Source organism: Myodes glareolus, chromosome 5 (genome assembly GCF_982192425.1).
Source record: "Myodes glareolus chromosome 5, mMyoGla1.1, whole genome shotgun sequence".
In the NCBI taxonomy this organism is placed as follows: domain Eukaryota; kingdom Metazoa; phylum Chordata; class Mammalia; order Rodentia; family Cricetidae; genus Myodes; species Myodes glareolus.
Window position 1 is genome coordinate 27,695,155 of NC_142030.1, and position 14,770 is coordinate 27,709,924.

General features: G+C 42.3%; 1 protein-coding gene across 2 annotated transcripts in view; it reads left to right on the forward strand.

Moving 5' to 3' along the window:
* Positions 1 to 14,770, forward strand: part of Cacna2d3 (calcium voltage-gated channel auxiliary subunit alpha2delta 3) — an 837,667-nt gene that overhangs the window by 193,116 nt on the left and 629,781 nt on the right. For both annotated transcript variants that reach the window (XM_048421249.3, XM_048421250.3), the window contains exon 3: positions 3,327 to 3,443. In XM_048421249.3, coding sequence (XP_048277206.1) covers positions 3,327 to 3,443 — 117 coding nt within the window. The remainder of the gene's footprint in view (positions 1 to 3,326; positions 3,444 to 14,770) is intronic.

Consider the following 14,770-nt stretch of genomic DNA (forward strand, 5'->3'; position numbering starts at 1 on the left):
CTCAGTCAAAGCTTGAGGCGCGCTTCAAGTAAAGCAAGATAAAGTCCCCACACCTTCCGTGCCTCAGCCTTTTTATAAGGACATACGCATCATGACGTTGTTTTCACAGTGACGTAAAACTCTTGTGAGCTTGTGCTGGCAGTCTCAGTAAGAAACATTTCCATTCAGTCGGAACAAAACTGAGTCCTTATTCAAACCAGCTTTATTTTAGGATCCCTTTCTGTTCCTGCAAACCACTAACGGTCCACCAGAGCTTCTGATCATGTGGATTGTATCAACTGATACTTTTCATATTAGATTTGATGACTAAGAAATTTAAAGAGAAACTAATTTAAAAGATAAAGATGTGTTATGTAAGTAATTTGTTTCATGAACTATAGCTGGTATGCACTTTTTCCTTTATTTGGCAAATTTCTTCAATGTTCGACGTAAGCAGAGGCAGCGGATGCTTACCCAGGTGTCTGCACCAGTCTGTTGCAGTTTGTTGATATCCACAACTTAAGCCAGCTTAGTTTAGATAAGCTGTAGGAAAAAGGACTCCATGGACCCCTGTGAGTGACTGAGGAGCATTCAGCAGTCTCTGCACCACTTTTAGAATTGCTGCTTTAAACAAATTAGTTATTGCAGTATTGAATTATTTCCTAAATTAGTGAGTGGTCAGTGCATAAAATTATAGATTTCATCGTGACATTTTCTGGTATGTGTGTACTCATATGTGTGCCCATGTTTTTAATATACTTTATTGTTTTAAGTTGAACTATACATTTTCCCCACTCTTCTTCCTGCCACCCTTCTCCCCTTCCACCCTTCCCCTGCCCCTCACGCTTCCAATTTACTCAGGAGATCTTGTCTTTTTCTCCTTCCTAGGTGGTTCCATGTATTTCTCTCTTAGGGTCTTCTTTGTTGTCTAGGTTCTCTTGGGTTGTGGACTGTAGACTGGTTATTCTTTATGTCTAAAAGCCACTTATGTGTGAGTACATATAATATTTGTCTTTCTGGGTCTGAACGACATCACTCAGTATGTTTTTTCTAGTTCTGTCCACTTGCATGCAAATTTAAAAATGTCATTAATTTTTTTTTACCACTGTGTAGTGCTCCATTGTGTTAATGTACTATATTTTTTTATCCATTCATCAGATGAGGAACATCTAGGTTGTTTCCAGGTTCTGGCTATTACGAATAATGCTGCTGTCCTTGTCGTATGATTGAACATCCTTTGGGTATATGCCCAAGAATGGTATTGCTGAGTCTTGAAGTCTTGAGGTAGATTGTTTCCTGAGAAACAATTTCTGAGAAATCGCCATACTGATTTCCAAAGCAGCTGTACAAGTTTGCACTCCCACCTGCAATGGGGAAATGTTCCCCTTGCTCCACATCTTCTCCAACATAAGTTGTCATCAGTGTTTGTGATCTTGGCCTTTCTGACTGGTGTAAGATGGTAGCTCAGAGTAGTTTTGATTAGCATTTCTCTGATGGCTAAGGATATTGTGCATGTCCTTAAGTATCTTCCGGACATTTGAGATTCTTCTGTTGAGAATTCTCTATTTAGTTCTTTACCCCATTTTTTTTATTGAATTATTTGTTCTTATGATGTCTAGTTTCCTGAGTTCTTTGTATATTTTGGAGATCAGTCCACTATTCTTTTCCATTCAGGAAACCGTAGCCACCTTCTACCTTGGTTTCTTTTCCTACTTTTCCTTTCCTTCTTCTTTAAGGCAAGGTCTCTCACTGACCCGGGGCTTGCATGATAGTTTAGCCTAGCTGACCAGTCAGCCTCAGGCATTCGTCTGTCTTCCTCTCCCAAATGGTGAGATTACAAGTGCGTGCCACCCTGCCTGGTAGTAGTGGTGGGATTAAAGTGTGTGCCACCCTGACTGGTGGTAGTGGTGGAATTACAAGTGTGTGCCACCCTGTCTGATAATAGTGGTGGCAATGGGGGTAGCTGTTGCTGCTGCTCTTCTTCCTCTTCCTTTCCTTCCTTCTTCCCTCTTCCTCTCTCTTCTTTATCATTATTATTCATCTGAGTTCTGGAGAGGGAACTCAAATTCTTGTGCTTGCATAGCAAGTACTTTTCTGACTGAGCTATCTCCTTAGCTGCATTGTGATATTTTCTTGTGATATTATAGTTTGATGGTATTCATCCTACCGCTCTCTATTGTTCCCCTCTCCCTCCTGTTAATCTCTCTCCTCTTGCCACATGTCTCTTTCTGCTTTCATGTTCCAAAAGAAAGAAATAAAACAAAACAAACTACAGGCTCCACATTGAGAGAAAATATGTATTAGTGCATGGACCCAGGGCCATGCATATGCTAAGCAGGCATCCAGTCACTGAGCTCCACCCCAGGCCAGTACCAGGCTTTCTGAGCTCCACCCCAGGCCAGTACCAGGCTTTCTGAGCTCCAAAGCAGGCCAGCACCAGGCTTTCTGAGCTCCTCCCTAGGCCAGCAGGCCAGCACTAAGCTGAGCACATCTTATTTTGCTTAACACGATGGTCTGGTCTCCCGTGTATAATGAATTCTTATAGAAAAGACCGTCTTCAATTGAGAAGATGATGAAATCGAGTCCAATCAGCACCCTAGGGCATTCCTTAGATGTGACCAAATCTGATTAGCCAAAGTTGATTAGTTTCTTTCCTGGGTGCTGCTTCAGTTTCCAGTCAGAGCCAATGTACTGAGATTTCTAATTGGTCTTAATAATAAAAACCCATAGTCAGATATTAGAGGGTAAAAGCTGCAAGATCAGAGAGGCAGAGCAGACAGCCACTAGTTATGTCTATGAAATTCTCCGACTAAATGGGGTATCCTGTCTTTTGGGCTTCTGTCTCCTCCCACTTCTTATTCTTCTCCTCCCAGCCATATCCTTTCCTGTCTCCACCTCCCTAGAGCCAGGATTAAAGATACTTGATTCCCAAGTACTGTGATTAAAGGTGTGAGCCACCACTGCCTGGCTGTTTCTCTTTGAGACTGGATCAATCTCCTGTAGCCCAGGGTAGCCTTGAACTCATAGAAATCCATCTGCCTCTGCCTCCCTGATGCTGGGGATAAACGGTGTATGCCACCACTGAATGGCCTCTATGGCTAAGTAGTGGCTAGTCTGCCCTCTGATCTTCAGGCAAACTTTGTTATGGCACAAACAAAATATCACCACAGCCGGATTCAATTTTCATGTTTCTCTCTGCTTGATTTAGTAGTTGTGAAATGTATCCTACCGTCTCCAACCCCAACAGACATGGTGTTGATAAAGTTTTATTTCTGTATCCATCAGGGGAAATCATGCGCGTAGTCCCTTAGAGTCAATTATCTCTAATGCTGCCCCTCTTGTTGCAGAAATACAAGGAGTATGAGAAGGATGTTGCCATTGAAGAAATTGATGGTCTCCAACTGGTGAAAAAGCTGGCTAAGAACATGGAGGAAATGTTTCACAAGAAGTCAGAGGCAGTGAGGGTAAGTCTTCCAGGGTCTGCACTATGTTGTCCAAAGACCACAGACAGACAGCCTTTGAGGACTGTTACTGATGAACCGAAACTTGCAAAGTTTGCCCATTGCGTGGATGCTCTTATTTGCTCTCATTTCTTCATTCTGGTGACCACGAAAAGCAGTTCTGTATTGCACTCTTCAATACTCTGAGACCCGTCTTTATCTTTGGATGTGAGACCTTCAGCACAGGGGCCGCAAAGGATGGGTTCCCAACTCTGATGTGCTCACTAACTTCTCAGGGTTACCCAGGGGTACACTGTGGGTCACTGGACAGAGAGAGATAAAGCAGTGTTAGAAAAATGATTGCCACGGTGTGAAGCTGAATGAATACCTTGGTGGGCCAGATGAAGTCTGGAAGAAGTTGGATATTCTCCGGGCTTTATTGGACCCTTACTGAGATTACAATGTTTATATTGATCCAAGTAGCTCACTGAAATTTAATATCAGCCATATGAAGGGAATTGCAGCATATATGGTTTTTGTTGTTGTTTTTATTGCTAAGTTAACTTCCTACTTTATTTTTCACTGTTGACCAATCAGGGCATCTTAGGTTCATTTTTGGGGTGTGTGACTAATGTGGTATTCTATATTAAAGCCATATTGATATAAGGTTGCAAGGAAAGCTGCTACCCAATGGGTCTTTCATTCCTGTGTCTACTTTGCTTGATTTTTCAGTTTTAATGATCTCCAGTAGCATTTTGTTAGAAACGATCACTCCTTACTTTTGCTTTCCTCATGCTGCATTACCAAACCACATTTTCCCAAAGTATTTCTGCCCAAAGTGGATAATCTCACATTTCTGTCTATTAACAATTTTATTTGTTTTGGGTCTTTGTATGAACATGAGTGAGCTTGGCCTGGGTATAAAACCTTCCTTGTCACTTACTAGGCTCTGCTCTTTGGCCAGGAAGTCATTATGAGCCTTAATGTCTCATCTGCAGAATAGGCCACCCTCACGCCTGAGGAGGAACATGACAAAGCTTGCTCTTGGTGCAGACCCTGTGGGGAGAGGTGCTTAGGAAATGGAAACCAGTGCTGTGAGCCAGCTCATTGATAAAGCCTCGACGGGAGATTCTTTTATATGCAACAAACATGGTGTACCAGTAGTACCATGGAAGCTGCATGGTGGCCTTTGACCTGTCTTATGTCCCCGCATTGAAACATCTGAGAGGAGTCTTACAATGAAGAGTGGGCCCAAGGTCATGCTTGCTAAGCATGCCACGCACCACTGAGTTACATCCCCAGGCCAGTTTTCGTCTTTCTGAGTATGGCTCATTTTTTCCCTAATGGGTATGGCAGCTTGGTAGCCATTCAGACGTCAGAAGCAGAACCCTGAAGTAAGAATACTAATTAAGGGCTGGAGAGATGGCTTGGGAGTTAAGAGTATTTGCTCCTCTTGTGGAGGACCTGGGTGTGGTTCTGAACATCCAGAAGATAGCTCAAAACAGCCTGTACCTTCATTTCCAGAGGATCCCACACTTTCTTCTGAACTTTGCAGGCGTTGTATAGGCATGGTGCACACACATACATGTAAGTAAAACACAAAAACACACAAACACAATTAATATTTTAAAAGATTAATAATTTTAAACCATTATGATGAGTTCTTGTTTAGAAAATGGATGTTTCTTGGGTAGAACTTTTAGAATGTGTTGGAAAAAAAGAACAAAGCAGGGTCTATCAGATGCTTTTGTCGTTGCTCTGATCAAGTAGCAAATGAATCTTGAAGGAAGGGCTTGCTTTGACTCCCAGTTTGGAGGGCCCAGTCCAGTATAGTGGAGAGATCTGGTAGCAGTTGTGTGGGGTAGCTAGTCAATGGGCACCTGCAGTCAGGAAGGAGAGAACGGGTCGGGGAGGGGATTGCTGGTGCTCAATTTGCTGCTTTGTTTTTATTCAGTCTAGGACTGTAGCCCAGACAATGGTGTCACCTAGACGTGGAGGGGGCCCAGAGAATGGTGTCACCTAGACGTGGAGGGGACCCAGAGAATGGTGTCACCTAGACGTGGAGGGTACCATCCCACTTCAGTAAATCAGTCCTGAAATCTCGTCCCCAACAAGCCCAGATGTTTGTCATTTAGATGATTCTAGATTCTGTCAAGCTGAGAACCAAGATTGTCTGTCACGCATAGAGAAAGTGTCATCTGGAATTGTGACCATACGACAGAAAACTATGATTTTGCCTTCTGTGCTTTCCCTATAGTCTACTTCCTTTGTCTATTCTGTTTATGTGCTTGTATTTTCTTTTCTAATTTGAAAATTAAGGCACCTGTTCTCCTTATAATCCAGCTTCTTTTATCCTTTCTTTCAACTGTTCCTTGGTAATTTCTCATGTAATTGTGTTTTGTGATTTCCTTAGGTAACTGACATGTTTATTAATTGATTCCGCTGCTTCTGCTTCTACCTATTTGTACATTTAAGTTGTTTGCAAGTTTTGAAATCAATATTACTCCAGTGAATTTTCATGCATATCAATAATAAATCAAGCAGTCTAGTGGTGGGCATCCCTTTAAGGATTTTGGCAATACTCACGTGTCTTGTCTTTACCATAGCCCGTGATGGAGGTTTTCTTGCCATCTGCAGTTCACAAAGGGGAGATGAAGAGGTAGATGCTACGTGTTCTCTACAGTTACATTGAGTTTGGGGCTCCAGATCAACAGAGCCCACATTCCTCATCACCTCCATATACCTGGTGTCCTAGACAACACACTGTATTCGTAATAGGAAGCTCCAAACCCGAAGGCATCTAAAATGTTCTGAACCTACTTTAAAGTTATTTGTGCTTAAGTTTTTTTTCTTTTTTTTTTTAAGGTTATGTTAGTTCACAACTCCTCCAAGCGGTGTATGAGTACTGTTTTCCTGAGTCATCCTTGCATACATTCATATAAATACTCATAATATATTTTCATTATATATGTTATTGTTTTTATTTTATCATTTTACTTTTTAATATTCCAGTTTTATAGTCTATGTATGTGTGTATGTATGTTTGTGGGGGAACACATGTGGCACCGCGTTCACGTGGAGGTTAGAGGTCAACTTGCAGCACTCAGCTCTTTCTTGGGTCCTAGGGATCAAATTCAATGGCCAGGCCTGACAACAAGTGCCTTTATCTGCTGAGCTATCTTTCCCAAAGGTTGTTTCTGTTTTTGTCATTTGGTTATGATTATATTTTTGAGGCTAGGTCTCTCTGTGCAGTCCAGACTCCCCCCCAAGGCCTTGAACTCAAGTGATGCCCTGCCCCAGGCTCCCAAGTTCCGGGATCACAAGTGTGTTGGGAGCTATTGTTTTCAGACGTGTTACTTTTGTTTATGCTGCATTTGTTAAGCTCTGTGGAGCTGTGTTACTGTGCGTATCTAAAACACCTGATGTCCTAGTAAAGAACTGAACAGCCAATAGCAAGGCAGGAACAAGGATAGGCGGGGCTGTCAGACAAAGAGTATAATTCGTAGACATGTCTGGGAGGAAAGAGAACAAGGTGCAAGAGAACAAGGAGAAGAGGGCATCGGGGCCAGCGACCCAGCCCTACAACCAGTCACGGAGTAAGAAGAAAAGAAAGGTATACAGAAATAGAAAGATAAAAGCCCCGAGGCAAAAGGTAGCCAGGATAATTTAAGTTAAGAAAATCTGGCAAGAAACAAGCCAAGCTAAGGCTGGTTATTCATAACTAAGAATAAGCCTCCATGTGTGTTTTACTGGGGAGCTGGGTAATAGGGCCCCCCTAAATAGCCAGAACAGTAAAACAATGCAACACAGGCGTGTAACCACACCCGGCTCTGTTTTCAACTCTAGTCACAGCGTTATCAGTCCAAGTGAGGAAAAAACTGTTTTCTCTTGCATCTCTAGGCACATCACAGAGTTTTAGGGAAGAAAAGAATATAAATAGCCATTCTTTCTGTTTGTGCCCTTGATAGACAGGAGAGGCCTAGTGTTCGTTGGGGTACTTGAGGGCCTGCACACGTAGGGTGCTCCCTGGTGGAAGCACCATATCCAGGACTTTACCCTTTGCAGTGCATGCGGCCTGGGCTGTAGATATACTAACTGGGATTTCTGTCCTGCTCCAAGGTGGGAAGCTGGGGAGGACAGCTGAGCAGTCCCCATGGATAGCTTTTCCTCGCATACCTCCCTGGAGCCATGCAGAGTATATGCTTATGGGTTAACTGAGCGCAGGATGCACCTGGCCAGGTGCCAGGAGGTGATGTCGTTTAGGTATGATAACCAGGAGTTATCATTGTCCTAGAAATGAGCAAGAGAGGGAACTGTGTAAGGTCACTTGCCTAGGTCACACTTCAGGGAGCAGAGAGTTTAGGTTTTGCATCTTCAAAGAAAGAGTACAGCTGTGTTGCACGTCCCTGCCTAATCTAATAGCTGACAAACAGCACTGTGTGTATGCACACACCTCTGGGTAAGGCTCCTCCGTCCTCTGAGCATGTGACAGAAGGAGTTCTGGTGCTGCCGGAAGCACCAGGGTGGGGACAGGAAGAAGCAGGAACTTTTTTCAGCCTCTCGGCATTGTCTATTTTGAAACAATTTTGCCTTAAATTAGTGACATAAAAAATATTTGATATGGCTGATGCTGTTTCTTTGAGAAGAAAAAAGAAATTACCCTGATTGAATAGAAGTATTCTCAGGATGCGGTCAGCCAGCACACTCTGAAATGTGCATTTCTGTATTTTAAAATACACATGCAGACCCAGTGTGAACAGACTGGATGTTGCTGCATCTTGGGAATCGCACCCAACCTTCTGCGGTTCTTCTCACCCCTAGGCCTTTTATTTTTATTGTGCTACTGACCCAGGACAGCTTGCCGCCCAGGAAGTGGTTTCCCACTAACTTTTAGCTTCCTGTGGTTTTATCTGGAGATTGGTCCAGACCCCCTTGTGATCCATGCACCCCGGTTGGCAGAAGTTACAAGTCAAGGAAATCATGACTGGGATTCTTCATATTGTAATGACACCTTGCGTCCCCAGCAGGAAGCTTCCTCTTGGGGTCTAAGCATTGGAGGAGCCAAAGACCTCGTATTGGAGGCACCCTTTCCAGTACATCACTGGTGTGATCGAATCTGAAAGGAGTATGTCCCTTTCCTAGGAATCTCACCAGGTGGCACAAATCGAATTGGTCTTATAAAAAAAAAATACCCAGAGTCAGGTATTAGGGGGTGAAAGCTAAAAGATCAGAGAACCAGAGCAGCCAGCCACTAGAGTTCTTACCTCTATCAACCCTTCAGAGTGAAAGGGGCAAGATCCTGTCTCCACAAACCCTCAGACTGAACGTTCTCTGTTCCTGCTTCCTCCTGCCTTATATTCCTCTCTCCTCCGAGCCATATCAGTACTGTCTCCACCTCCCTAGTGATGGAATTAAAGGCTTGGACCTAAGTGTTGGGATCACCTTTGTGTGAGCTCTGTTTCTCTTTTAGACCGAGTCAATCTCGTGTAGTCTTGGGTAGCCTTGAAATCACAGAGACCCATCTGCCACTGCCTCCTTTGTGCAGGGATGCAAGGTGTGTGCCATCACGGCCTGGCTCTATGGCTAACTAGTGTAACTAGGTTGGCACTGTGTTCTTCAGGCAAGCTTTGTTACAGCACAAACAAAATGGAACCAGAGACAGTGGGCCAGTAACAGAACAGGTGTTAGGATTGTCATTTACCCCAATGCCCCTGCCACACTTCTAGTAATTTGCATCAACTCAGAGTCCTGGGGTCCTCCATTCATGCTTCATGTTGCCCTATGCTAATTGTTCCCATGCCATTCGTCATTATGATTTAAGAGCACATACAAGGAAAACCTTGCTTGCAAACAATGCGGAATATTAAAACTACCACTGACACGTGGAGTACCTTAAACTGTCTGTAGCGGTAGACTGCCTTTGGCCTTTGTAGGTAGATTCCATGAGCCCTGGGGAGACTGGACTCCAGTAACCCAGTCCTTTAACACACACACCGCCTGTCATCTCCGGGCTGTTGAACAATGTTGTTCTTTTTCTATGTTTCCCTGGCTTGATTTCATCAATCCCCTCCATCACTTTGCCCAGTGATTAGCTGAATCAGAGTGATTTTATCATGCTCGGGCCCGATTTGAATTCTTTTCCACTGTGCAATTATCCTATCATAGAAAGTCCTATTTTTCTGCCAGTCAGATGTCTGAGGTAAATGTGAAACCTAAAGTGGCCTGCCCATTAAATAACCTCTGTCATACGGCTGGTAATGGACTACACGCAACTTTGTTTTTTTTGGACTGGCAAATTATAAATAACCTTAGCCTCCATAATTGCCATTAACATAATGGTGCCATCACCATGACAGCTTTTCTTAACTCTATTTTCTAGCACATTTTAATGCCATGGGTAGTTTGAATAATTTTTGTAAATCCACTCAAAGGTTAGCTCCGGGTTGTTTGAAGGAACAAGGCTGCCTCTTGCTTTTGTGCATAGAAGTTACATGCAAGTTGTTATTTCTTCATTTTTCTATTCAGATATGTATATATACACTCCCCAGCCCTCAGTGGATGCTGCTGAGTGGCTTATATCAAGTTTCTGCTTCCTTTAAATGGTCAAGAAGTGGAATCAATTTGCTTTTAGTTCATCAGCATCTCAAGGAGTCTTTCCAAATGCTGGGTTTAGCAGAAATAAATGCACCTGTCTCCAGCAAGTGACACACTCCCACTGGGCCATTCTAAGTGACACCTGTACTGCTTGTCTATGACAGAAGTCAGAACTTATTTGAGATATTTACAGAAGGCAAATTTGGCATGGCTCTTCTAGCTGCTGAGCAGCTCATGGGGAAAAAGTACCCTGTTTTGAGGGGAGGAAGAAAGCAATGGATAAGCTTTCATCTGCTCTTGGTTATGTGGGCAGGTAACCCCCAGCCTTCGTCTTTCAGATCCTGCCCTTCACTGGGAGCAACCAAAACTGTCAATCACCTAGAGGCATCTGTTCTAGCTCCAGGGAACTCTGAGTAGGCAGAGCCACTGTGGATCATTTGTGATTCTTAGGCACACCCTCATTTCTGAAATGAGGCATCTGCAGAGCGGCTTTTCCCCTGGGTCATGCGGAGACACTCTGCCTTCACCTTCTAGATCTGGGCTGACTTGCAGCCCTCTCCCCACATTTTCTCAGAGGTTCTGGTTTCTACAAATGGTGGGGTTGACTTTATTATTCTTCCTATAGAGTTTAGACACCCAGAAACTTAACCACATCCCTGGGAGAGGGTGTGGATGTGGGAAAATGTAGTGCCCGTTTGGTAGACCGTAGAATCAGAACCTAAGGATTTTACTTATTATTGAGATAATCTGAAACACCTGACAGTGAATGCCAATGAAGACTGACAAGAGACATAGAAAGCAAGTTTCAACTATACTCGTGGCATGAAGAGTTTGTTGTTTTCAAACCTTTGGAGGGGATATTTAATAAATTCCCCAAACCACTCAGTAGTTCTTTGCCGCAAATAAACCTAATCCTCTTGCTTTCTGATTTCCATTGGTAAAATGAGAAATTGGACACTTGAAAGGTGTTTTGCTTAAAAACATACACGCTCTTCTTGGAAGAACTAAAGGAGACTAGACTTTGTGTTCAGGTCTCCTTCCTCCAGCTTCCCGCTGTTCATTGCGGAACTGACTCCTATTATAGCTGTGCGGTGGAAAGTAATTGCTCTTGTACAGTAATTCAATTTCAATGCATTCACGCGTCAGTTCCCTGATAGGAGCTTATCCGGAGAAGCCTCGGACCTGAAAGCTTTTTATCTAGAAATTCCACATGCCATGAGTCGCCTTTCCTAGGTAACAGATATCAGTATTTTCATTTAATAAACATTTACCTTCTCAGAAAAATAGATTTCTTTCCCTTCCAGAAGAGATTTGCACCAGTCTTCCAAGAAGCCAGAGGGTACTATTAAAGGAACTTTCTTTAGCCATTTCCTGACTGACGTGTGACTACATAGGTATGATTTTAAAACGCATCTACACTGCTATGTAAATATACACACCGCAGCACACAGGAGGCTGAAGATAGCTAAGGCAGACTCTAACAGCAGCAGGAGCCAGGAGTGGTTCATTTCTATGGGCTAGAATGAATACTTCTGACTTCAGAGCTCATCCTTGTAGATGCTGAGAACTGTGGATAAGATACGGGTTCCAAAAGCTATCCATTAAGTTAGGAATGAAATGTACAAGTTTGTTGATAATTTCTAAATTGTTTCAGTAGAAGGTCATACATTTTAAAATACATGAGTAGTACAGACTGGACTCATTTGGTAAAAGGGAGGGAGGGAAAGAAGGAAGGAAAGAAAGGAAGGAGGGAAGAAGGGAAGGAGGGAAGAAGGGAAGGAGGGAAGGAGAGATGGAGAGGAGAGAAGGAGGGAAGGTAACACAAAGTTGGGTGCCTGGGGAAATAAGTTGTGTCTAGGATCAGTTGGGGCAGGGAATGAATGTAATCAAAGCACATACAAAATTCTCAAACTGGTAATAAAAGTTAAATTTTGAAATTAGTAAATTGAAAAGCACAGGAAGGGAAATGTTGATAAACATTCCTGATTCCCCATTGTAGATGCCGAGTCCCCAGAATCAGGACTCGTCAGATACCACTGCAGCACTGTCAGGCCCCACCAATGGATGTAGCTGAACTTTCGCTAATATTATGTGAGCACTGTTTGTTTGTTTATTTATTTATTTATTTAAGACCAGGTTTCTCTGTAGTTTTGGAGCCTATCCTGGAACTAGCTCTAGTAAACCAGGCTGGCCTCAAACTCACAAATATCTGCCTTCCTCTGCCTCCCAAGTGCTGGGATTAAAGGTGTGCACCACCACTGCCCAGTCACTCTTGTTTATTTTATTTTATTTTTTTATTGATATTTATTGAGCTCTACATTTTCCTCTTCTCCCCTCCCTGCCTTTCCCCTTCCCCCTTTAATGCTCCCCCAAAGTTCCCATGCTCCCAATTTACTTAGGAGATCTTGTCTTTTTATACTTTCTACTTCCCATGTAGATTAGATCTATGTAAGTCTCTCTTAGTGTCTGCATTGTTGTCTAAGTTCTCTGGGATTGTGGATTGTAGGCTGGCTTTCTTTGCTTTATCTTTTAAAACCACTTATGAGTGAGTACATGTGATAATTGTCTTTCTGTGTCTGGGTTACCTCACTCAAAATAATGTTTTCTAGCTCCATCCATTTTCCTGCAAAATTCAAGCTGTCATTGTTTTTTTCTGCTGTGTAGTAGTCCATTGTGTAAATGTACCACATTTTCCTTATCCATTCTTCAATAGAGAGGTATTTAGGGTATGTCCAGGCTCTGGCTATGACAGACAATGCTGCTATGAACATATATGCTTAGCTCATATGCTAAGGACATATGAGCACATGTCCTTCTGGCACGATTGAGCATCCTTTGGATATATACCCAAAAGTAGTATTACTGGGACTTGAGAAAGGTTGTTTCCTAATTTTCTGAGAATTTGCCACACTGACATCCAAAGGGATTGTACCAGCTTGCATTCTCATCAGCAGTGCTGAAGTGTTCCCCTTTCCCCACAACCTCTCCAGCATAAGTTGTCATCAGTGTTTTTGATCTTGACCATTCTTACAGGTGTAAGATGGAATCTCAGAGTTGTTTTGATTTGCATTTCTCTGATGACTAAGGATGTTGAACATTTCCTTAAGTGTCTTTTAGCCATTTTAGATTCCTCTGTTGAGAGTTCTCGGTTTAGGTCTTTATTCCATTTTTTTAATTGGATTATGTGTTCTTTTGGTGTCCAATTTCTTGAGTTTTTGTATGTTTTGGAGATCATACCTCTGTCTGATGTGGGGTTAGTGAAGGTCTTTTCCCATTCTATAAGCTGTCGTTTTGTCTTGTTGACTGTGTCCTTTGCTTTACAGAAGCCTTTCAGATTCAGGAGATCCCATTTATTAATTGTTTCTCTCAGTGTCTGTGCTACTGGGATTATATTTAGGAAGTAGTCTCCTGTGCCAATGCATTCATGTGTACTTCCCACTTTCTCTTCTATAAGGTTCAGTGTGGCTGGCTTTATGTTGAGGTCTTTGATCCATTTGGACTTGAATTTTGTGCATGGTAATGGATATGAGTCTATTTTCATTCTTTTACATGTTGATATCCAGTTATGCCAGCACCACTTGTTAAATATGCTTTCTTTTTTCCATTTAATGTTCTTTGCTTCCTTGTCAAAAATCAGTTGTTCGAAGATGTGTGGATTAATATCCGGGTCTTCTATTCGGTTCCATTGATCCTCCTGTCTGTTCTTATGCCAGTATGAGCTGTCAGTACTTCCGCTCTGTAGTAGAGTTTGAAGTCAGGGATTGTGATGCCTCCAGAAGTTCTTTTATTGCCCTAGATTGTTTTGGCTATTCTTCTTCTTCTTCTTCTTCTTCTTCTTCTTCTTCTTCTTCTTCTTCTTCTTCTTCTTCTTCTTCTTCTTCTTTTTTTTTTTGCTTTTCTTTGCTTTTCCATATGAAGCTGAGTACCATTCTTTCAAGGTCTTTGAAGAATTTTGATGGGCATTGCGTTGAATCTGTCCATTGCTTTTGGTGAGATTGCCATTTTTACTATGTTAATTCTGCCTACCCAAGAGCATGGGAGATCTTTCCACTTTCTGGTGTCTTCTTCAATTTCTTTCTTCAAAGATTTAAAGTTTTTATCATACACGTCTTCCATGTGTTTGGTTAGAGTTACTCTGAGATATTTTATGCTGTTTGTGGCTATTATGAAGGGTGATGTTTCTCTGATTTCTTTCCCAGCCCTTTTATCATCTGTGTACAGGAGGGATACTGATTTTTTTTTGAGTTAATCTTGTATCCTGCTACATTGCTAAAAGTGTTTATGAGTTGTAAAACTTTCTTGATAGAATTTTTGGGACCACTTCTGTAAACTACATCATCGGCAAACAGTGAGAGTTTGACTTCTTTTCCAATTTGTATCCCCTTGATCTCCCTTTGGTGTCTTATTGCTCTAGCTAGGACCTCAAGAACTATGTTGAATAGATATGGAAAGAATGGACAACCTTGTCTTATTCCTAATTTCAGTGGAATCACTGGGAGTTTCTATTTAGTTTGATGTTGGCTATTGGCTTGCTGTATATTGCCTTAATTATGTTTAGGTATGTTCCTTGTATCCCTGCTCTCTCCAAGACCTTTGTCATGAAGGGATGTTGTATTTATTCAAAAGCTTTTTCGGCATCTAATGAGATGATCATGTGGTTTTTATTTTTCAGCTTGTTTATATGGTGGATTATGTTGACAGATTTTCATATGGTGAACTATCCCTGCTTCTCTGGGATGAAGCTTACTTGATCATGG